At 40.8% G+C, this 23,904-nt stretch overlaps 1 protein-coding gene across 6 annotated transcripts in view; it reads right to left on the minus strand.

The window, feature by feature from the left end:
* The window catches only part of LOC123774417 (eukaryotic translation initiation factor 4B), a 29,626-nt gene that overhangs the window by 1,858 nt on the left and 3,864 nt on the right, over positions 1-23,904 (minus strand). For 2 of the 6 annotated variants that reach the window (XM_069307851.1, XM_069307850.1), the window contains exons 3-14: positions 22,577-22,752; positions 19,287-19,403; positions 19,020-19,182; positions 18,687-18,744; positions 18,147-18,547; positions 13,970-14,014; positions 10,845-10,943; positions 6,388-6,547; positions 2,985-3,572; positions 1,807-2,088; positions 1,207-1,342; positions 23-148 (exon numbers count right to left, since the gene is read on the minus strand). In XM_069307851.1, the coding sequence (XP_069163952.1) occupies positions 23-148; positions 1,207-1,342; positions 1,807-2,088; positions 2,985-3,572; positions 6,388-6,547; positions 10,845-10,943; positions 13,970-14,014; positions 18,147-18,547; positions 18,687-18,744; positions 19,020-19,182; positions 19,287-19,403; positions 22,577-22,752 (2,351 nt within the window). The remainder of the gene's footprint in view (positions 1-22; positions 149-1,206; positions 1,343-1,806; positions 2,089-2,984; positions 3,573-6,387; positions 6,548-10,844; positions 10,944-13,969; positions 14,015-18,146; positions 18,548-18,686; positions 18,745-19,019; positions 19,183-19,286; positions 19,404-22,576; positions 22,753-23,904) is intronic. The other 4 variants (XM_045768699.2, XM_045768697.2, XM_069307853.1 and 1 more) reach the window with 2 other exon arrangements.

Genomic DNA, 23,904 nt, shown 5'->3' on the forward strand with positions numbered 1-23,904 from the left:
TAATGATAAATTAATTACAAACCGGTTCATCATCCTTAGCAAGTTTCACACGTGGCGGCAAGTCGTGGTTCTCGGTACTGCGGCCTCCACCACCATGATCCTCGTCACTCTTTCTGTCTCTATCATCTGGCTGATGCGATTTTCTTTCCTTTAGATAAAAAAATAATTAAAAAAATGAACTGTATACTGAATTACGTACAGTAAAGAAAACCAATTAACGTTGCAAATATGAAGTTACCAATAATCTGATCAATAATATATCCAATTAGATGAACAAAAAGTGGTGGAATAAAGCTAACTGCTTAGCTTTAAAACTGTACTGTAAAAAAAAAATGTAAAAATTACTGTAAAAATGTACATAAAAATGTACTGTAAAAATGCTGCACAGTATTAGGATTATGACTGAACATTTCCATACTATCATACAACATTATATGGCCCTTAGGCTACCACATTCCTAGTTTCAATATGATGTCTAACAATCTATTTATTTATATTTAATATTAGATATAGTAGCCGGAATGAAGTACTAGGCCTACTATGCAAGACCCAATTTGCCTAATAAGCCAAGTTCTTGAATTTATATATTTTTTCTAATGAAATGATCAACTCATTCATAATGAAATGGATAGCTTTGTTTAAATTCGAGTTAAAGCTAACAGATATATGACCGAACCAACCCTACCTAACCTAACCTATCTTAACCTAACCTAAATTAACACAAGTCAATAATTTATGTTCTTAATATAATACTAATTCAAATAAACTAATTGGAAACAATTTATTGAAAATAAAGAGTATCTCGGCCTATTGGGCAAATCAGGCCTTGGCATAGTAGGCTGAGAAGTGCGTTCTGGCTACTAGGTACGACACATATATACATATACATATATACTGTATATACATATACACATATGCACCTGGAAGGAATCAGGATAAGGATTTGGGATGGGACAGGGGGAAGGAATGGTGCCCAACCACTTTGACGGTCAGGGATTGAACACCGACCTGCATGAAGCGAGACCGTCGCTCTACCGTCCACCCCAAGTGGTTGGATTGCATGAATAGGAAGAAGAACGATGTTTCAGTCCATCCTAGATGACTCCCCCTCCCCCCCCTTCAAGTGAAGGAAAGACAGGAGTGAATATTTTACACAAATGTAGACACTCATTACTCTACCAACAACTTGCCACAATTGTTGTTTACCGTTCTGTCATCTCTCTGATCTCTTTGCCGGTCACTCAGATGATCATTGGTGTAGTTATCCCTTCGAATGTCTCGTCGATCGTCCCGTGGATCCTCTCTTCTATCATCTCTACGTTCAAATCGACGAGGTTCATCTCTGAAGTATAGAATAAGAAGTTTAAAGTATCTCAAACATTGAATCAAAAGTGTAGAATTAAACTGCAAATGATCAGGCCAATGTGTGATAACACTTTATAAACTTTAAAAATTTCTCCCAAAGGTTTTTCAAAATTTTACTAAATGTATTTGCATTCTATTTATAAATTGAAATGTAGCTTAAAGTGTCAAAGTCTTGGCAACCTTATCCTACTATAAAAATAACTTTTTACAAAAATAACCAAATTACAGGAAGATGCTAAAGTTGTATTATTTTCAGCACTGCTAAGAAAAATGCAGATTTATACCAAGAAAATACTCAAATTGCTCCAAATCAAAAAACTCAAATAATAATTATAGGAAGGAAAGCCATAAAGCAGCATTAAGAAAAATCTGCGCAAAACTTTCCATAATTAACCAAGCATAAAAAATAGCACTACTATAGTACTTTAATACAGTACTTACTTGCTGCCACCATCTAATTTGCGGAGCTTCTCTTCTATCTGGCGCTCACGCGCAGCGGTGTCAACAGGTTTGGCATTACCAAATATACCACCACCCCCGCCGCCGCCTCCACCACCACCACCACCACTTCTGCCACCACCACCGCCGCCACCACCACTTCTGCTACCACCACTAAAGCCGCCACCTCTGCTGCTTCCACCACCCCCACGAGAAGCAGTGTCGACAGGTTTAGCATTACCAAATATGCCACCTCCAGTGCTGCCACCACCTACTCCACCTTCCCTGCAAATCATATTCCAGTTTCACATAAGTGAAATTTTTAACCAATAAAACAATTATTGATAATGTCACTTAGGTGTAACAGTTAAGAAAACAATTTTGAACAAAAATAGGCAAAGAATGTATAACCTCCTCTACCACATTATAGCTAGATAATTATATAAAATAACCTTTAAATACATAACTACATCACAAACACACCAAAGCACACCCTGTGAGGGTGGAGGGAGGGGAGGGGGAGGGAAGACGGGAGGAGAGACGGACGAGCACCTGTGGGGGAGGGGACTGAGGGAGGGACGGGCGAGTGCCTGTGGGGGTGGGGAAATGAGGGAGGGACGGGCGAGCGCCTGTGGGGGTGGGGAAATGAGGGAGGGACGGGCGAGCGCCTGTGGGGGTGGGGACTGAGGGAGGGACAAGTATAATTAAAATTTTCAGCAAGAAAAATGTATTTTGGGTGACTGAAAATGGTTTGAAATATTACAATAACCTCAGATTTAGAGAGGATCTGGATTTAAGCGAGTAGGGTAACAGCCTGATATAGATCATTGAGTGGATACTATAATTGCTATTTATCAAATGCAATCATGAAAGAATCTTGAAGGATCCTGAACCTTATCTTCTCAAGGACTTATCCCAAGATTTCTCAAGGCCAGAATTTATTTGCAGAAACTATTTACTTTGCACACAGTATTTTCTACAAGAATCTGCCAAAACCAGTTTTGATATCAGAATCAAAATTTTTTTTATACAAAAAACCATAAAAATTTTAAATGTTGTTCACCAATAAATTATAAAGACTTTCAAGATTATATTTTATAATCTTTATAATCAATTATAAAAACAATTATAAAGACTTTCAGAAAAGCTAAATAATATTTGAAATACTCTACTGCACTGACCGTTTCATAGGATGTTCCTTTACTGTTAGCTTCTCTTCAATTTGCTTTTCACGAGATGCGGTGTCTACAGGTCTAGCTGCGCCGAAGATACTGCTGCCGCTGCTGCTGCCGCCACCGCCACCACCACCACCACGACTACGGCCGCCGTCACCACCACGACCACTACTTGGGGCACCATCACCACCACGGCCACCCCCTGGGGCGCCATCACCACCACGGCCACCCCCTGGGGCGCCATCACCACCACGGCCACCCCCTGGGGCGCCATCACCACCTCGGCCACCCCCTGGGGCGCCATCACCACCACGGCCACCCCCTGGGGCGCCATCACCACCACGACCACCACCTGGAGCGTCGTCGCCACCATGGCCATCACTTAGGGCGCCATCGCCACCACGGCCAACACTTGGGACGCCGTCACCACCACGGCCACCACTTGGGACACGGTCACCACCAGTATTTACACCTCCGTCACCACCAGTATTTACACCACCATCACTGTCGGCACTTACGCCACCATCGCTACTATTGTTACTAGGTTCTTTTTTCTCTTCGCCTCCAGCACCACCTCTTGGTATTAAATTCAATCTAAAATAAAATTTAATGAAATAATGAAATTAAGAAATGGCAATGAAGGAAAATGTGTTCTCAAATAATTTTTCAAAATAATGTGGCTGAAAACAGATAACCCAACCCCCACACATGAAATAAAGAGACATTTCAGTTTGTCCTGGACCCTCATCAAGCTGTCACGCCGAAGGTCACATTCAAGCCGTCGCATCGAGGGTCACATTCAAGTTGTCGCATTCATTTCATTTGTAGGGGTTGGATTATATATCAAATTTAAAGGCATTAAATAGCAATTATACACTGTAAAGTGTAGGAAATAATGAAGTACATTTTATGTGACTAATAAACTAAAGCTCAACAAAGCAAGAGCAGCAGCATTTAGGTGCTATGAACATGAAGAAATTAAGAGGAAATTTTTAATAATGCAATAAATGAAAAATGGCTGAAAAATTTTGACTAAACCCCCACATTGGCAATTGAAGAGAACGACGTTTCGGTCCGTCCTGGACCATTATCAAGTCGATTGTGTCAATTTTTTTAATAATAAAATCAGGACACTAGAGAGATCACCGGTTGAGACTACATAGCAGAGGAAATACATTAATGGCAACAAGTACAAAATCTTAGGAAAATCCTAAAAAATAAATGGCAAGAAGGGCTCTGTAATACATACAAAGTTACTGAAAAAACATTTAAAATGCTCAGTCTTGTAAACAGAGTGGTAAACACGGGAGCCGGTAGGCCGAGCGGACAGCACACTGGACTTGTGATCCTGTGGTCCCGGGTTCGATCCCGGGCGCCGGCGAGAAACAATGGGCAGAGTTTCTTTCACCCTATGCCCCTGTTACCTAGCAGTAAAATAGGTACAGTACCTGGGTGTTAGTCAGCTGTCACGGGCTGCTTCCTGGGGGGTGGAGGCCTGGTCGAGGACCGGGCCGCGGGGACACTAAAGCCCCGAAATCATCTCAAGATAACCTCAAGAAACAGTTGGAATAAATCAAATGAGGTGGGGGAGGCCAAAACCATCAGTAGTTTCAAAGTATCATATGACAGATTATCGAGAAGATGAAACCATACCTTCAGGTTACCTTGAGGTGTTGCCGGGGCTTAGCGTCCTTGCGGCCCGGTCATCGACCAGGCCTCCTGGTTGCTGGATTGGACAACCAATCCATGGTTGAGCTACTCACATCCATACCTCTCATTTTGTAACTACACTTTAAAAAACACACACCCACACCTTGAGGGGGGCCTCGCGGCCAAGTGGACAGCGTTTGGGGGGTTCAATTCCCGGCTGAGGCAAAAACAAACAGGCAGTTTCTTTACCCTGATGCAACTGTTCACCTAGCAGTAAATAGGTACTGTACCTGGAAGTTGGACAGCTGCTACAGGCTGCTTCCTGGGGATGTGTGTGTGTGCGTGCATATGGTAGAAATGTAAAATATAACAGAGGAAAAATAGATTGGTTCAAAAAAGTGGGGTCCAAGAGCTAATATGTAGCTTGATTCTGCAGACAAATAGTAAATACACACACACACACACACACTTGAAGCGTTAAGTGGCAAATAGAATTCAATGTAAATAAATGCCATGTTACGGAATGTGGAAACAAGAGAAAATAGACCACACACAACTTACAAATTTTGTGGAAAGGAAAACAGAACTTAATAAATAACCTAGGGGTGGTTTTGGATAATAAGCTGTCGCCAAAGCAACACAAAGAACACTGTGAGAGGAGCGTACTGTATGCGTCACTTTCCAACTTCAGACTTGCTTTTAATTATATGGAGGGTGAAATACTAAAGGAATTGTTCATGACTTTTGCAAGACCAAAACTGGAATATGCAGCATTTGTATGGTGCCCAAATCTCAAGAAGCACATAAATAAACTGGAAAAGGTGCAACAGCACACTACAAAATAGCTTACAGAACTGAGAACCAAGAGCTAGGAGGAGAGACTAGAGGCATTAAACATGCCAAAACCAGAAGATAGAAGGAAAAAGAGGAGATATGATCACTTATAAAATACTAACAGGAATTGACCAAATTAACAAAGAGGATCTCCTGAAACCAGCAACGTCATGAACAAGAGGACACAAATTTAAGCTAAGGAAACATTAGTGCCAAAAAGAATTGGAAAATTTTATTTTACAAACAATTGCAGAAGGTTGGAACAAGCTAAGTGGAGTAACAAGGTAAGTAACAAGGTAAGTAACAAGGTAAGTAACAAGGTAAGTAAGTAGTAAGCTAAGTAAGTAACAAGGTGGTGGAGACCAAAACTGTCAGTAGTTTTAAAGTGTTATATGACAGAGTACTGGGAAGACGGGACACAATGAGCATAGCTCTCAACCTGTAACTATACTACACTTGAGTAATTACACATGAAAAGGCCTCGTGGCCGAGTGGACAGCACTCAAGGTTGTAGTCCAAAGGGCCTAGGGTTCAATTCCTGACAAAAACAAATGGGCATCAGGGTGAAAGAAATTGCCCCTGTTCACCTAGCCGTAAATGGCTACCTGGGTGTTAAAACAGCTGCTATGGGGTGTATCCTGGGGTGTGTGTGTGTAATTACCTAAGTGTAGTTACAGAACGAGAGCTACGCTCGTGGTGTCCCGTCTTCCCAGCACTGTCATATAACGCTTTGAAACTACCGACGTACGCACGTACGCGTACGTGTGTGTGTGCGCGCGCGAGAGAGAGATAAATATATAGTAGATATAATAGAAGAAAAAGATATTGGTTAGAAAGGCAGGGTCCACGAGCTAATAGCTCAATCCTGCACACATGCACACAGCAAAACCAAACCAAAACCAATTGTGTGCTTGAAGAAACTAACTTAGGACGTTCCTTAGGAAGAGAATTTTCCCCACTGGACGATGCCCTTGTAGAGGGCGCTTCACGATCGCGTCTCCAAGGATTATCTTCTCGGAAACCGCCGCCACCCCCACCTCGGCGGTCCTCATCATAACGACCTCCTCCACCCCCAAACCGTCCACCTATAATATATAAAGTTAATGAGAACAGTGCATAAAATGGGGACACAAAAATATATAAAACATAATAAATAAGAGCTCTGAGTAAAGATGGAAAGCTCCCTTATGAGCAGGTCACTGTTGCTCCTTCAGGCAGTGGGCTTCTCTTCCCAAGACAGGCTCAACCACAGCCAAGTACTGTTGACATATCTCTCCATCAATGGCTGGGGTCTTCTCAAATGCCCATGTGGTGGCAACTAGGATAAACAGGAAACACTGCAGATTACTTTGCCCAACTCTGTCACACAGAAGGAACCTTTATCTGAAGTAAAAACCTCCTCGAAGAGCTACCAAGCCTAAAAAAAAAAAAAATGTAACCAAGCATCCACCTGCGAACCAATCCAGCACATCATTTTGTATATATATCGACAATCACAAGTATCCACCCACCTCATGTTTAGGATAATGAAACCCCAGACTACATCAGGAAGTCGGGGAAAAAAAAATCAAGGGAATAAGACGAGTCAAAAGGCCAGCGTATATACAAGCTTTCATCATTACTCATGTCGAAGACGCATATATATTGTGTAAATGTAGTGTAATAACACCACAAACAGTTTGGTTGTGGGAGGAATAAGTGCATCTGGCCTTGAACCAGTGAGGGAGGCAGCCATCAGCTGTGTGGTGCAACCTCTCTTACTGCCCGAACTTGTCATACCAGCCTAGTTGTACAGTAATGGTGAATAAACTAGATTTATTCCTCCAAGGAGTGCCGGACCAACCGGGCTGTGGTGGGTATGTGGGCCTGCGGGCCGCTCCAAGCAACAGCCTGGTGGACCAAACTCTCACAAGTCGAGCCTGGCCTCGGGCCGGGCTTGGGGAGTAGAAGAACTCCCAGAACCCCATCAACCAGGTATCAACCAGGTAAACATGTAGACACATTATATATAACTTGTGTAAATAGTGTAATAAAAACAAACAGTATGGTGGGAGGTGGAATGTTGGTCAGTGGGTGTTGAAGGTGGGAAGGAGTCAGACAGCTGGCTGCCGTGTTGCAGCCACTTTTGTTGTTTTGGGCTCACTATACCAACTTAGTGGTTCGTTATGGTGAACACACATGAAGATAGGTATATACAATATGTGCATATAGTGTAATAACAGCAAAAACAGTTTGATCATAGAATATAATATACATGTTACATATATGAGCCCCATAATTTTCAGCATAGCGATATTCCACACATTAAACTATATAAATTCCACAAATTACACTTTTGAATAATACGACAGCAAAAACCAGAATAAATGAATGAGAGATCAAAATAATTGCGAAACATTATATTCGCGGCAACTGCCGCCCCACGGGTGGCAGGGCCTAATGACCTTGGTGAAATAAATCGCTCAGCGCCCATAATTTGCTCAACTTCCCAGCTCCATCGTGGCTAAAGTATGTCACATACAATATTTTTTTTTTAGTTTTCCTGTGATCAGACTATTTTAACAATACCAGAACATTTTTTAGAATGAATTTATTTTCTGCACACCAGGGGTTTGTCATATTTTAATGCAGAGCAGAGCAGTGGTTAACTGGTATTCTTAGCAACAGTTTGTAACCACAACACGATGCAGCAGCTGCTTCCTGTGACTCGACAAAGGGTGCCTACACCCGCTAATGACCCGAGGTAGTTTCCAGGTGGGGTCAACTAGTAGCGAGAATAAAAAATACTGCCAGAACAACCATGGACATCTTCAAGAGGAAACTAGATTGTTTCCTCCAAGGAGTGCCGGACCAACCGGGCTGTGGTGGGTATGTGGGCCTGTGGGCCGCTCCGAGCAACAGCCTAGTGAACCAAACTCTCAAGTCAAGCCTGGCCTCGGGCCAGGCTTGGGGAGTAGAAGAACTCCCGGTATCCCATCAACCAGGTAGTCAGCAGAACAATGCCAAAAGTGAAGTAGTGCTTGGAGAGGACCAAGTTTAGATGAACATTCATTCTAGGGTGGACCGAGCAATTTCTCCCTCGTTGCATAGCAGGGGCATTTGAAAATATCCATACACTGATAGGAAGTGTTTATAGCGTCTCGTTGTGGCCGAGCCTGTTCCGAGAAGGGCAGGTCATTTATAAACAATCCAACACATACAAAATTAGAGTGACAACATTTTGGCCCATCCTGGACATTTATCAAACTGCCTAGGGAAGCAACCAAGTAATCTACCCCAGAAAAAATATAAATAAATTAAATCATGAGCTCTGTGGAAGTGAATGATGCTTATTAATTTATAATTCCAAGGCATGTGCGTGTGTTTACATATATGAAGGACAAATAGAATAAAATGAAAAAAGGAAAGAGATCAGCGAAAATAGTGACAAACAATTCGGGTGAAAAATGGCAAAATTTGCAATTTAAGCAGGCATGTAAGTGGGGGAGAAACAGAGGGGAATATTAATAACAGCAGCAGAAAAAAATAAAATATTCCCCTTCCAATATGCAGTTGTGCAACAGTTTAAAGATGGAATACATAAGTAATAAGTAGCAATTAACAATAAAAATACAAGCAGATAAATTCTTAGTAAAGCATGCCAAAACAAGACCTATACATTATGCAGGATATAAATTTCCCAAGCAAAACACAGATGAACATTAGTTTATTACTAAAAAATAAACCACAGGTACTGTACATTAAAAATTATTTGTTTATTGGTTCAGTCACAGTTGTAAACAGAACTACAAGCATCAAAGTAGAACATTATACACAAAATATAATGCCAGCTCGTGCCACAATATTTTTTCCCCACCCAAACTTGTCTATAAGCAAACAAACTACATTCGTAAACATGCTGCCGTAAACATGTTCAATTACACACAAAATGTTAGAGGCAACAAGAGTGCAATGTCCCAGCCATCCTAGACAGTGTTTACAGGAAAAAGAGCAAATCCTTAGCATGAATTAACTTTAGATTAAGGAATTATGGACTGTACTATGCAATTACCGTTTGTAAAATAAGTGCTTGGAGCAATGTGTGACAAGAAAGTATCAAAAGAAGGCACCAAACCCAATGTGTGGCAAATGGAATTCAGTGTGATTAAATGCCATAGTATGGAATGTGGAATAGGAGAAAATAGACCACACATGGTTCATAAAATATGTGGAAAAGGAATTAAAAGTGCTAACAGTGTCAACAGAGGGACACGAACATTGTCCGAGGAGCATATGCTGCGTTTTCCAACTTAAAATAGCTTTTAATTACATAGATGGTGAAAAAAAGAAACTTGACAACTTCAGCGAGACCAAAATTGGATTATGCAGTAGTTGTATGGTGCCCACATATCAAGAAGCACATCAATAAACTTAAACGTGTAAAGGCATGCTACAAAATGGCTTCCAGACTTGAAAAACAGGAGTTATGAAGAGAGGCTAGAGGCATTAACTATGCCGGGAGCCGGTCGGCCAAGCGGACAGCACGCTGGACTTGTGATCCTGTGGTCCCGGGTTCGATCCCGGGCGCCGGCGAGAAACAATGGGCAGTTTCTTTCACCCTATGCCCCTGTTATCTAGCACTAAAATAGGTACCTGGGTGTTAGTCAGCTGTCACAGGCTGCTTCCTGGGGGGTGGAGGCCTGGTCAAGGACCAGGCCGCGGGGACACTAAAGCCCCGAAATCATCAAGATAACCAAGATGCCAAAGCCAGAAAAAAGAAAAGAAAAAGGCAATCTGATAACCCCTTACACAATAATAATGAGAATTGACAAGAGGAATTCCAGACACTTGCAACCTTAACAGCAAAAGGTCACAGATTCAAGCTACAGAAACAAAGGTGCCAAAAAAAAAATATTATAAAATCTTCTTTTGCAAACACAGCAGTAGATGGTAGGAACCAGTTAAGTGAGAAGGTAATGCAGGCCAAAACCGTAAGTAGTTTCAAAGCGTTATATGACAGTGCTGGGAAGACGGACCACCACGAGGATAGCTCACATCCTATAATTACACTGATAATTACATACAAAATCCAGTATTTAGTGCATTCCAATCTCCCCTTTTCTCTGCATGCACATGCACAAAGGCCATAACAATATTCCTATGCACACAACACTAAGTAATGATCAATCTGTACAAATCCATGCAGAACTTAATCATAAACATTGGAACACTTTATGTATTTTGTAAATTACCTAATCTATATTTTACCACTTAATTCCTTAAATGCACTTAGAAAGCATTTCTAAACACAAATCCCTAATGCATGAAAAAGAGCAAAGCACGAGGGCAAGAGCAAGCAATGGAATGGACTACACAAGAGCCATATTCTGGGCTTTTGCTTACCTCTATCCCTGTCATATCCTCTGTCTCTGTCATAGCCTCTATCCCTGTCATAGCCTCTGTCTCTGTCATAGCCTCTGTCTCCATATCTGTCCCTGAACCCTGCATAAGCCATTACAAAAAAAATAAAAAAAAAATAATAATTGTAACCTTACTGAAAACTGATTAAGTTCAGCAAATCTAAGGGATAAATGTTGTATAGAAAGAAAAGGCTCTTCAGTGTTCAAAATCCAGCTCACGATTATGCAGTACAATACAATTTAACAGTTACAGGAATACAAACCTCGCAAAATATTCAACACAAAATACATTACATTATATTAAATACTATACTGTATTTTCATGTAAAACCAGTAGTAAACAGATCAAGACATCATCTTTAGAATATATTGCCAAATATAGCATAAACTAAATATTTTTAATAAATATTTACCAAACTTCAAATCATCTCCATACCCAATTATGTAGCACCAAGCTTTTCTCCTACACATTATATAAACCCTCAGATCTTGCTCTTAATATAATTAAAGATTGTTTTGGGTCAACAATATTTTGTACACGAGACACAATCACTGTCTATGCAGTATACCTGTGCTGCAGTGGTGCCAGACACACACAGCATCCCAGAAGTCCCAAACCATCTTTATACCGAGACCCCAGCCTATAGTCATCAGGAAGAGGCACCCCAAGATCAAAATACAGGATAGGGATGAGAAATACCAAGCCCTATGATGGAACTGAACATTCATTCCTCGACCCCCAGGCACTCGCACTGCTGTTTTTGCGATTTCAACGTACAGGATGGATTCTTAGGGAAGTACAGTACTAGGACCGCTACGACAGTGAAGGCAGTACATGTACAACTCTACTGTAATGCTAAAGAGGTCTACAGTGACCTCTAGCCTGAGCCCTGATGCCATCACAGGCTGGTGTAGAGACAAATGCCTTCAAGGTGGTGAACTGGTGTCGATACCGAGCATGGGGATAAAACTATGGCTGGCTGAATGTGACCGCCCCCATGCACAAATACAAGGAGTTTGGCCCTCGTATAAACCATCATAATATAGGTGTAACAAAGAGCAACTGTAAAGAAGTGATGGCACAAACTACAATCTGAAGAATTTTGCAGACAGTTGCCTAAACAAAAAGATAGAAATGCAAACCCCCCCCCTCACCATGATCAAAACTTTATTAAATCAGAAACCCAAAGTAGAGCAAGAAGATTACTAACCCAACTGCTCATAGCCATAGCTAACAAAAATATCTTAGCATTGAATGTAATGAAATGCCATTTTCTGGGCGAGCCCCGGAGGCTCCCTGGAGCTATAGGGATAATATGCAATTCATTAGACCAGGGCATTATAGTTCAGCCTACTGGGAACCACGAGCCAGAACCTGCCCCCCCCCCCCACCCTCGGAGAGGCACAGGGAGAAAGTGCCCTAAAACCCCCCCTTCCCACCCCGTGGCTGGGGGTTGTCCTCATCTGCCATTGACCGGGGTTAGGCTCCCAGAAAGGTAGGCATAACGAAAACCCCACATAAGGAAATTGCAACTGAAAACCAAACAGAGGCAGAACTCCCTCCAATCCCAAAAAAACATCACACTCCACCACTGCGGCGCTTGTCCTCGCAAGCGCTGGCAACCAAGTCATTAAAATTCAGAGGCCAAGTATCAAAACCGTGCAAAAACCGCCAAAGCGAGGGAGGGAGGGTGCCAGGGAGCGTCCGGGGCTCACCCAGAAAATAGTACCCCTGTAATAGTTTTATAATGAGGAAGAACAGTCCGAAGCCCCAGATATATGGAGAATGCAAGCATAAACCTGTCATCTTGAGGACAACGGTACAGAATTTGTTTCTTAAAACTCCTTAGTATTTGTAATTAAATTGAGAAACCCCATTTTAAAAGGGGCATACAGTAAATTAATCAATGGATATATCTTCTTATTTATGCAAATCCCACATCGAGTAGCCATGGTAAACAGTAGCAACATTAGGCAAGCGTATACCAGGTCTCGGCAACTCCACTTTGCACTGCAGTGCCAACAAGACCTGGTTGACAAAGCATGCTCTAGACTAGACCTAATCCATCACTTTTAAACAAAATGACCAAGGGCAGCCTTTGGCAAAGAATTCAATGAGAAAATATAGCCGCAAATAATACACACACTCCGTGTTAAACAGAACAGCTCACATTCACATACCACAGTGATGTGGTAACTGAAAATCTGTCAACGTGTATCTCCAGCATCATGTTTATATCCCAGAACAAAGACCCAAAATCTATGGCTGTTGAAATACACTGTATATATCTGTCAAGGCATTAAACCAGAACAGAGCACAACACTGGAAACCTAGCAAGTTATAGAGTCCAGAGAGAGAGCCTGTACACATGGCCATTACAAGTGTTTGGTAATAATGTCAAGCCAATGCACAGTGAATGACAAGTTTCTAAGGACAGAACATGTCTATTTGTCTCTGCCAGCCTGAAATGTATGTAAAAACAGTCAAGAATAAAATGTATGTAGCAGTTAAAGCTACTTTTGACTTTTAGATGGAGCCATCCAGTAGAACCTAGGGTAGCAAACAGCTGGGTGGGCCAATTTGTGATTAGCAAAATTACATTTTGGCAATCGCTTTAATGCCACATGGCACTATGAAGAGTTCCGAGTAGCTGGACAAGCTGCCTAACAGTCCTCCTGTCCCAAAAGGACTGTTAGGCAGACTTTATTAAGTCTGACCCAACAGAGAAGTAGAAAAACTTGTGTGGAATGTCAACCATACCCGACTGTGCCCAGTCCTGTTCACAAGGACAATCTTTGCCCACAGGTGAAATGTAGTGAAATGGTACTAATCTCAATTCGATTATAAATTTGCAAAATAAATTAAAACATACCACAAGATATAAAGAGAAGGCACTTCAGTTGGGATAATATAAAAGCACTACAGTGCATTCATAACTCCTAACAAAATGTAAACACTACAGGGTATCTAAAAAAAAAAAAAATTGTGACCTGAACAAATCTAAGTAAGCAAATGTACACTGCAAACAAAGTACAAAGTAGGAAATTAACTAACTAACAAGCAGCATAATGTACTGAACAAAAGCGATAATCTGGATTTTGGCTTACCTCTATCCCTGTCATAGCCTCTCTCTCCATACCTGTCCCTGAACCCTGCACAAGCCATTATACAAAAAATAGCTGTGATATATATATATATATATATTGTATATATAGCTATACAGATACATATAAATATACTGTATATAGGCAAACAATACATATAGTCTTAACGGCCAAGTAATACCGTATAAGCAATTAAAATGCCTTCCTAAATTTCTATCCATAATTGAATTGTGAATTACAAAGAAAGCAATAACCACTATTCATACAAATACATTGCCCCTTGTAATAGCAAACTTACACACACATACACACACACACAGCCACACAGATGCAAGCTAAGAAAACAAAGGTGCCAAAAAATATTTTAAAAAGTTTTTCACAGAGTGGTAGACATTTGGAACAAGCCAAGTGAAAAAGTGACAAGAGGCCAAAACCAACAGTACTGTAGTTTCAAAGAGTTACACAACAGTACTGGGAAGACGGGACACCACGAGCGTAGCTCTCATCCTATAACTACACACCTTACGTCCCTGGAAGACAGAACAGTATAGGGAGAGACTATCACCACCAACAAAATTCTCATGGAGGAATTGACATGGTGGACAAGGAAACTATTTAGCACAGGTGGACAAGGGGGCATAGGTGGAACCCGAGTACCCAAACGAGCCACAAACATACTGTATTAGAAAGATTTTTTCCAAGTGTCAGGGGTAGGGTAGTTAAATGGAATGCATTAGGCAGTTATGTGGTGGTGGTAGACGTCATACACAGTTTCAAATGTAGATATGATAAGAGCCCAACAGGCTTTGAAATCTGTACACCAGTTAATCGACAGTCGAGAGTTGGAACCAAACAGTCGAAGTTTAACCCTTGCAATCTTTTTTACAACTAGGAGAGTACTGTACGTACACACACAACAAAAACACAACACAATTAAAAAAAATTAAAAAAATGCACCCCACAATATTGGGCCAACACCTAAAACTGCACCATTGCCAGTGTTGGCACAGTGGTTGGCTAAAGCTGCCAAGTGTTGGCAGCTCGGGTCGACCCAGACACCAAAAAGTTGTGCCGTGGTGGCAGATCCCGACCCTTTCCCCCCCCACCATTTACCAGACTTTTGTAGGGGCAAGGCTAGGGGCCCAAGAATCTGGCTTCCACGACCGACACAGACATTTACTCTTATAGATGCGCATACTAAATATGAATTTAAACCTGCCCCTTATGTTATCCTTACTAGCTTTAAGTAAAAATAAAAGAAAAATTAACAAAACACTACATGCGAATTAGCTTTAAAACTTTAACATGGGGATATTAACCCGAGAAAATGCCAGCATCTCTTCCTGACAAACACTGTCGGTTCAATAGCAATGAAACAAGGTATTCACTATTGCACTGGGTAGCACACTGTAAACTCTCAACACCACACAAGTCTTATACATGCCAGATCACACAAAAAGTAATCACACGATATTTAATACAAGACAATCATGCTACACTGCTTTATCTGTCTATATTAAATACTTTTCCTACTTTTTAGTTTTACTAATCACCTAATAAGAATAATCACCTAAGCTTTATATTTGAAGAACTTTTGATTATACAGTACTTAAATGTTATATATAGCCATCTACTGCATAAATTACAACGTTACAAGAATGTAGTATACAATTTGTGTAGTATAAATCCAACATTACAAAATGTAGATTGAAATGTAGATAAAGTTGTGAAATTAGAAGAACCGATTAAGCAATATCATGAAAGGAAGGAGAGATAATATTACACTACAGCACAGATTTTAAACTTATGGCACACTCAACAAGGTACTAAAATTGTCAAGGCACCATTTTCTAGACATGAACTTTGTTCACTACTGTTTATCATACAATAACATATCTGGCTTGTGTAAGTATTATATGAGCTCGCTTATCCAAATTCTGCTAAACTGGATATTTGGGTTAACCGGCCAATATTACATCCAGATATTTTACTGTGGCAAAACTTCACCATATTCAGACAGTAATCCTAACAACTGGAGACTTGGTCGGATAGTGCAGACTTACAGATTCTAAATTAAATCCAGATATCTTTCTACCAAACTCTCCCATATCCAGACAGAAATCCTGAAAACCTGGGATTTTGCCAGATACTGCAGACAGGCATCGTGACATACCACATTACTCTTGTACAGCAGTGGCTTGAGGTGCAGGGTATGGGAGGTGTTGGGTGGACGGTTTCAGGGAAGGGAGGTATTGGGAGAGTCAGGAGGAACTGTCTGGGGGATGAGGGGCATGTGAAGGGGCCTATGATCTGTATTGTATAGACTAACCAAGAATTATGTTAATTCATTACAATAAAAACTAAACATATCTAATATTATAAACAAAAATTTCTTAAAACTATGTGTACAGGCTGAACATTGTAGTTTCCTGCTCAAATTTGGGATTCCCCCCCCCCCCCCCCTACCTGTCAGCCAACATAACATGCCTGCCTGCCCCAAGTGGACCCGTCCAGGCTTGATAAAGCTAAACAAGCAATGTGCTCTCAAGCCTTATGTTATACCACAGTGCTGCACAATTTGTGAAACATTGTCTTTAACTTTTTTGTTTTCATAGTAACTGATTTTGTTGCCAAAACTGTGGCAGCAGCAGCAATCATCCTGGAGTTGTCAAGAGGAAGAAAGTTGTGCTAACAAAGATAAGTTACATGTCATAGAACTCTGAAAGTGGACAGTTGACTGCGAGTGATGCCAAAGGATTTTGGTACAGGCACTAGTACCGTTTCTGATACATGGAAACAAAGATGCCTGCATGAAATCCATAGTTGCTAATGAGAGGGTTGATTTGTTCACTTAATGAGTGAGGGAGCTTGCAGTAGTAGATGGTGTAATAGAAAACTTTGCAAGCCTGCACACTATGCACAGTTGGACGAGGCTGTGTACGAGTGTTTGCAGTGCACCATGCAGTTTGTGTGACAATTCACAGTGCAGAAATAAGAATGCTGTAAGCAGGTTTGTAGCCAGCCTTGGAATACCGAATTTCAGGGAAAGTGTTGGTCGGATTTCCAGGTTTAAAGCGAGGCACAACATTGTAAAGAGGAAAAGTGAAGCCTCAACAGAAAGCCAAGAGCCTTCAACCAGTAATGATTCAGCGGCAGTCTGAACTAACTTTACCCAGCTCACGTACAGTAATTTTTAATGTATTAAGTTAGGTTGCATAAATATTCAAGAATTAGTGATTTCAGGATGTTCACTCTTAATCAAGATGAACTACAGCATGGCAAGTTAAAAATGTTTTAAATTACAGTACTGGTATAATTGTCAAGTATACAGTACTGTGTATGGAAATTCACATGTTGGTTATAGTACAAAAAATTGTGAATGTTAATTTTTAAGCCTTTCCCCGTGAGGGGTCCTTCCCATATACAGTAGTCCGGATAAGCTAGCTCATACAGTATCTGTTTTGAATGGGCAAGCACCAAAACAAACAAAAATTACCATTAAGTAGTAAAACAAAATAGAAATAAATGGATTATTGCACCCTCGAGGAATAACACACCCAATCCGAACAGCTGATGGAACACTGCCACCCTATTGTGGCCTTTAATTAATGAAATTGCACAGTACTGTACACTACTTCTTAAAGTAACCCCCTATAACCCTAAAAGTAAAAGCCACTAAATCTTTATTCAAGTTTTACTCTTTTCAACCATTCCTCAAACTCCCTTGACACACCTGGGACCCCTCAGCAACCACACACTAATGTGTCACTGCACTACAGCATGAACAGAATAGTTATACTGTATTAGGAATGGAGCAGTTCAAGTAAATAGCAGCAGCTCTACAACACGGTAAACAAAGAGTACAGCGGTCAACAACTTATAAACATTCAATCTTAAGAACCTCTCAAATCCTTTCAGCATATCGATCCACAATATGTATAAATGTATATATTGTGTATGAACATTTTATACACACACAAACACAAAAATTTTGAAAATTCACATATTAAAATATTAGTGCTATTCAAATTTGCATAAAAAATAAGTTACACCAATATGCAGCAATTAAAATGGTTAAATTCACATACTTGATAAATTATTGCACTCATTGGACAAAACATACCAGTACAGTAACAGTATTAAAATGTAAAAATCTACATAACTCGATAAGCTTGCTTACCTCTCTCCCTGTCTCCAAATCCACCACGGTCACGGTCTCTATCACCAAAACCTCCACCACCACCTCTGTCCCGATCTCCGAAACCACCGCCTCGATCGCGGTCCCGGTCACCGAAACCACCACCTCGATCGCGGTCCCGGTCACCAAAACCGCCACCTCGATCGCGGTCCCGATCACCGAAACCACCACCTCGATCGCGATCCCGATCACCGAAACCGCCACCTCGATCGCGATCCCGATCACCAAAACCTCCACCTCGATCGCGGTCCCGGTCACCGAAACCGCCACCTCGATCCCGGTCCCGGTCACCGAAACCGCCACCTCGATCCCGGTCCCCGAAACCACCACCTCGATCCCGATCTCCAAAGCCCCCTCTGTCACGGTCACCAAATCCTCCACGGCTGAAGAAAAAAATGTACATTTTTAAAGTACTAATACACATTTGCTTTTTTCTATACAGTACTATTAAATAATAATTATATAAGTTCAACCCTACTCCCTTTATCACTTAGTCCTCATTTCTTAAGAAAAAGGGCATACCCTTCATCACGACGGTCCCTGTCAAATCCTCCTCGACCTGGGCTACGATCATCTCTTCCTGAAATTTAAGAAAAATTGTCAAAATGTGGCGGAAGAAAGAGATATGATTGTACTTATGAATTTGTATATGCATGATTGAGGGTATCATCTAGAAAATCTCATAACATTAACAAGAGAATATTCTTACAAATATTAACTATACTAGTGAAATTTATGAAGTACAGCATACCCTTACATAATGTAACACACATTGTATAACTAAAGAGATTTAAAGGAAAGTTAAACAATTTTGTTTTAATAAAACAGAGGCAATGACAATAGTCAAGTAGTTACCATCTCTCTGTGGTGCATCTCTAGGACCAGCTCTCCAATCAGAAATTCCTTCACTGCGATCTAGTCGCTCCTCGTCCCTACCACCGCGATCCGAGAAGCCTCGTCTCTGGTTACCTCCCTCTCCCTCGGCAATATCCACACGTATCTTACGGTTACCCATAACCTGAACCGACAAAAATATTAATGCTACACATAATTATTGTTCTATTTTCAATTATAAATTTTGGGAATGACAACTACCAATTAACTACCACAAAATTTACTCACATCATCACTCTTAGAAAGAGCCTCAATCAATTCATTTCTTGTTTCAAACTCCACATAGCCGAAGCCTTTGAATCGACCAGTTTCACCACCTTCCCGAGGGAGGCGGATGGACTTGACCTGTAGATGACAAAAAGTAAGTACTGTACTACGCAGTTCTGCATAATGAATCTTCACTGCAGTCACAGAAATAGAAAAAAATAAAGTAATACATGTATATTAAGTACCGAATCAAAACAAGAGGATTAATGTGAAGTGTCAGGGAATAATGCAGGTCAAACTATGACCCACAAGGAAGAGGTAGGAGCAATCAACACGTGTATTAGTAAGGCAAGAGGCAAGATTGGAGGAGGAGGAGGAGGGGAGGGGGGGGACAAAGTAATTGCTTTAGTATCATAAATAACCAAAACTTGGGAAAATATTAAAAAGTACAGAGTTCTCTTATATATGCTATATACTTTCAGTACAGTTGGCCCTTTGTCTACACAAGGGATGTGTTCTTTGAAAACCTTGTGCACAGTTAATTCTCAAAGAGTAAATTTAACTCGACACCTGAAAATGAATAGACCACTTGACTATCATTACTAAATACTCCTGCCAGCTTGGAGCACAATACATAATTTGATATATTGTCGTGTGATCACATGAGGGCAATCAGGAAGGTTATTATTAGGCATATCTTGGGATAAGAATAAAGTGGAATTTAAATACATGGGATACAATGAATGCATGCAAGTGACTGTACATCAGGCTGCAAGCAGTCGTGTCCAACAGCCTGGTCGACCAGTCCAGCAACCATGATGCCTGGTCAACGACCGGGCCGCGGGGACGCTAAGCCCCCAAAACATCTCGAGGTAACCTCAAGGCTAGTATAAAGAGCACAGGCTGGTGGTAGTGGTATATGTGGTAGTGATGTGCATTACATGAATTGTGGTGGTACTTGCTCATCAGGCTAGTGGGAAGTGAAATCTAGCTCCTAATCCCAAGTTTTAGCCTTTTGTACTGCCCGACATTAACATTTGATTTTTTTTATATTTGCTTAAGTTCTGAAGGGTAGGCTATACACATAACAGAAGAGTTGCAGCACGAGAGAGATTGGCTGGATAAGATAAAAAGCACAGGTCTCTGTATGGTGTAGGGTATAGACATTTGCCTTGCTCTAAAGACTCCACAAAAAGTGATCCTGTCAGCAACTTTTCTTGCCAATCAACATCTTGTACTTTTGTTGCTCACAGCCACAAGACAATAGCACTTTTGATAGCAATGGCAGCAGCACAAAAGGTCAGGACAGTCATGGGGCAGCTGGCTACAGGAAACTTATCCCACCGAGCGTTTACATTTTTAGACAGAATTAAGCGACGTGTCCATATACTTGGCAGTGAGAGCATCTTTTAAAATACAAATACTGTAACAAGTTACTTATCCCCAAAGGGACAATACTATGGGAGGCAACACGGTATAACAGGCAAACCGATTTATCCAGGCCTTGCCAAGCTGCCTATCCATTAGTGTACCAAAGCCTCCAAGTAGACTTGGTTACAAATAAAAGGAAACCAATATACGGGATCGTCACACACACAGGAACAGACACCAAGAACCCTCGGACAGCATGGCAAGACCATCATGCGACACACGATACTAGCCAACAGTCTGCTGGGGTTCATCAAGCACTAGAGTCCCAACACAATCATATTAATAGTCATGGAAGTCCTCTACCAAGGTCTTCCTTTAGGATGGACAAGGAGTTCTGCCGTAATGAGTAGAATCGGCTCAAGTCACCAATTAAAAATAAAGGATATGGGAACTGGTGAACAATTATGTCAAGGTCCCTATTTAAAAATTAAAACACATGGGAGGAAAGTATTGTATTAAATAAATACGTGCCGACATGCATCCAATGAAAAAGTGTATTAGAGTAATTAGGAAAATGAATAGTGGAACAATTGCAGAGATGAAATTTGATAACTGACGGGGGACAATGATCCAGAGATGAAAAATCCTGTCCGAAACTATTGAATTCAACAGCAAGGCCACCAAAATAAGGCAAGAGAATAATGCATGCATGACTGCACCTTCCCAAACATCCAGAAAGCTTTCAATACAGTTTCTTACAAATGCTCAAGATAAAGCAACAAGCTGGGATAACACCGAGAATAAGAAATAAGGACTATCGAGTGCTGTAAGAAATTCAACCTGACTAATGATGCTGTTAGACATCCTGCCTACTCAATAATAATCAAATAAAAGAAAAAACAGGAATTGCTGAAGAACACAGAATGACCAAATGATAACTGCATAAACCTCTGAGGGGAAGCTTAAACAAAGACCAGTAGGCATTTATCTAAACACCTCAAGTCTAAACATGTCAAGTCTGTCCAAGGTTGTAGGCCAGGAGCCAGATTCACGAAAAGTTACGCAAGCACTTACGAACCTGTACATCTTTTCTCAATCTTTGGCAGCTTTGTTTACAATTATTAAACATTTAATGAGCTACGAAGCACCAGGAGGCTGTTTATAACAATAACAGTGGATTGGCAAGTTTTCATTCATGTAAACCGTTTAATAAATGTAACGAAAGCCGTCAAAGATTGAAGAAAGATGTACACGTTCGTAAGTACTTGCATAACTACTTCGTGAATCTGGCCCCAGTTGTTTTGGGCTACCCTTGTCAAACTTTGCAGGCCAATTGGCAAGGGATTGGTGATCAACATGAACAGGTTAGCCCCCCCCCACAGCTTCCTTTATAAGATAGTCAGCGCCTCCGTGAAATTGATGGAGATGCAAGGTGGCTAGCCAAGTTCCAAGAATTTCATAACCGAGCCACTTTTAAATATATGTACATAGTCTATAACTCAACCTTTTGGTGGCCAGGTTAACCGGTGTTCCCAACACTAAAACATTGCAACCAATTGGAGTCTACCCAGGCACAGTTAGGTACCCTATCTAGTGATTAAGTAAATGACATTACAGTTGGAATATTTACACATGTTGCAATGGAAGAAAAAACTTCAAAGAAAAGGCCATTAAAACAGCATCGAACTCTACCAGTACAACTCAGGCAGAGTAAATGAAGCTGTTAACTGGGAAATAAACTACACAAGCAAAATGTATTGGTAGAAATCTAGGGAAAAGGAAAAAGTGAAAGAATGAGAAAAAGGAAAATAGGCAAGGCAGAGAAGAGGAGAAAAAACACAGTGGAAGGGTATTGGCAGAAGAATGGGGAGAGTAAAGTGTATGAAAATTTATACACTTAAAAAAAACACAATAAACGAATAACAAAATCTGTTACTAACCTTAAGGTCTTGAAAAAATCGGATAATCTCGTCATCATCAACCTCGAACGGAAGATTGGCAATGTATGCCGTGAAAGGAGGATCTCTTGGAATGCGTTCTGGATCCACGTCTGGCTCACGGGCCGTACGTGGACATGTTGGTAGTACCAACCGCTCGGGTGTGGCAAAACGATCCTCTGGAAAGGACATAATGACATTGTAATTACTGTACAGTAATAACTACAACCTTAGGGAGGTGATGATTTGTTTTATCTATTTTTTAATATTCCTAGGTTATCTATATATTGTATACAGCATACATAATATTTTAAGCGGCTCAACCTCCCTCGACTACAAAGCAGACATCATCTCATAACTAAATTACTTAGGAGTAATCATTTTATATCTACCATCCACACCTATATACAGCACTGTAATATAACCACTGCACTGTATATGCACCTGTAGGCGCTCGATGAGTGGTGTGCAACGCGCCTCAGGAATCTTTTAGGTATAGTGTACGATTGCATGAGAAGTTTGGACACAATACCAGCTTAGTTGTATAGTTATGGTAAATAAAACGTGTAAATACTTATAAATAACGTGTGTAAATAGTGTAATAAAAATAACAATATGGTGGGAAAAGAAATGTTGGCGAGTAAGATGTTGGAGGAGTGAGGGAGGGCTGGCTGGGTGTGGTAGCTCACATTCGCAGAGTTCCGAGTGTGTTGATGGTGAATGTACATAGTGTGTAAATATGTTCTAAGTATACATAAATGAACATGAAACATTGGAAATATGAGCAATATATGTGGACACATTTGTGATGCATGTAATACACTGTCTTGGGACAGTACAGATGCTCTACTGCCATAATATTGTGCACACATTCATTATACATAGGATTGGCAAGAAAAAAAAAAAAAAAAAATTTGGAAATTTACACAAAAAATGAACAAAAAATTATTTGTGGCCACTCGGGAGAGGATAGGTACACAGAATGACAAAGAGGTGTTTGAAGAACTCTACAAGAGATTCCAGGAAGTCTTCAAAATAGAGCAAGGAGAAGTCCCTGAACTAAGATGGGTGGCAATAAACCAAGCAACTTTTGAAGATACTGAAATTATCAGATATGAGGTTATGACGTATCTGCATCATCTAGACATGACTCGGGCTGTTGGACCTGATGGAATCTCACCATGGATGCTAAACAGAGTGGGCAGAAGCACTTTGCATGCCACTCTATAGTGTACAACAAGTCACTGGAAACCAAGAGACCGACCAGAAAGTTGGAAGACGGCCAACCTAGTCAAAATATACAAAAAGGGTGATAGACAGGAGGCCCTAAA

This window comes from Procambarus clarkii, chromosome 61 (assembly GCF_040958095.1).
Source record: "Procambarus clarkii isolate CNS0578487 chromosome 61, FALCON_Pclarkii_2.0, whole genome shotgun sequence".
NCBI classification, from domain to species: domain Eukaryota; kingdom Metazoa; phylum Arthropoda; class Malacostraca; order Decapoda; family Cambaridae; genus Procambarus; species Procambarus clarkii.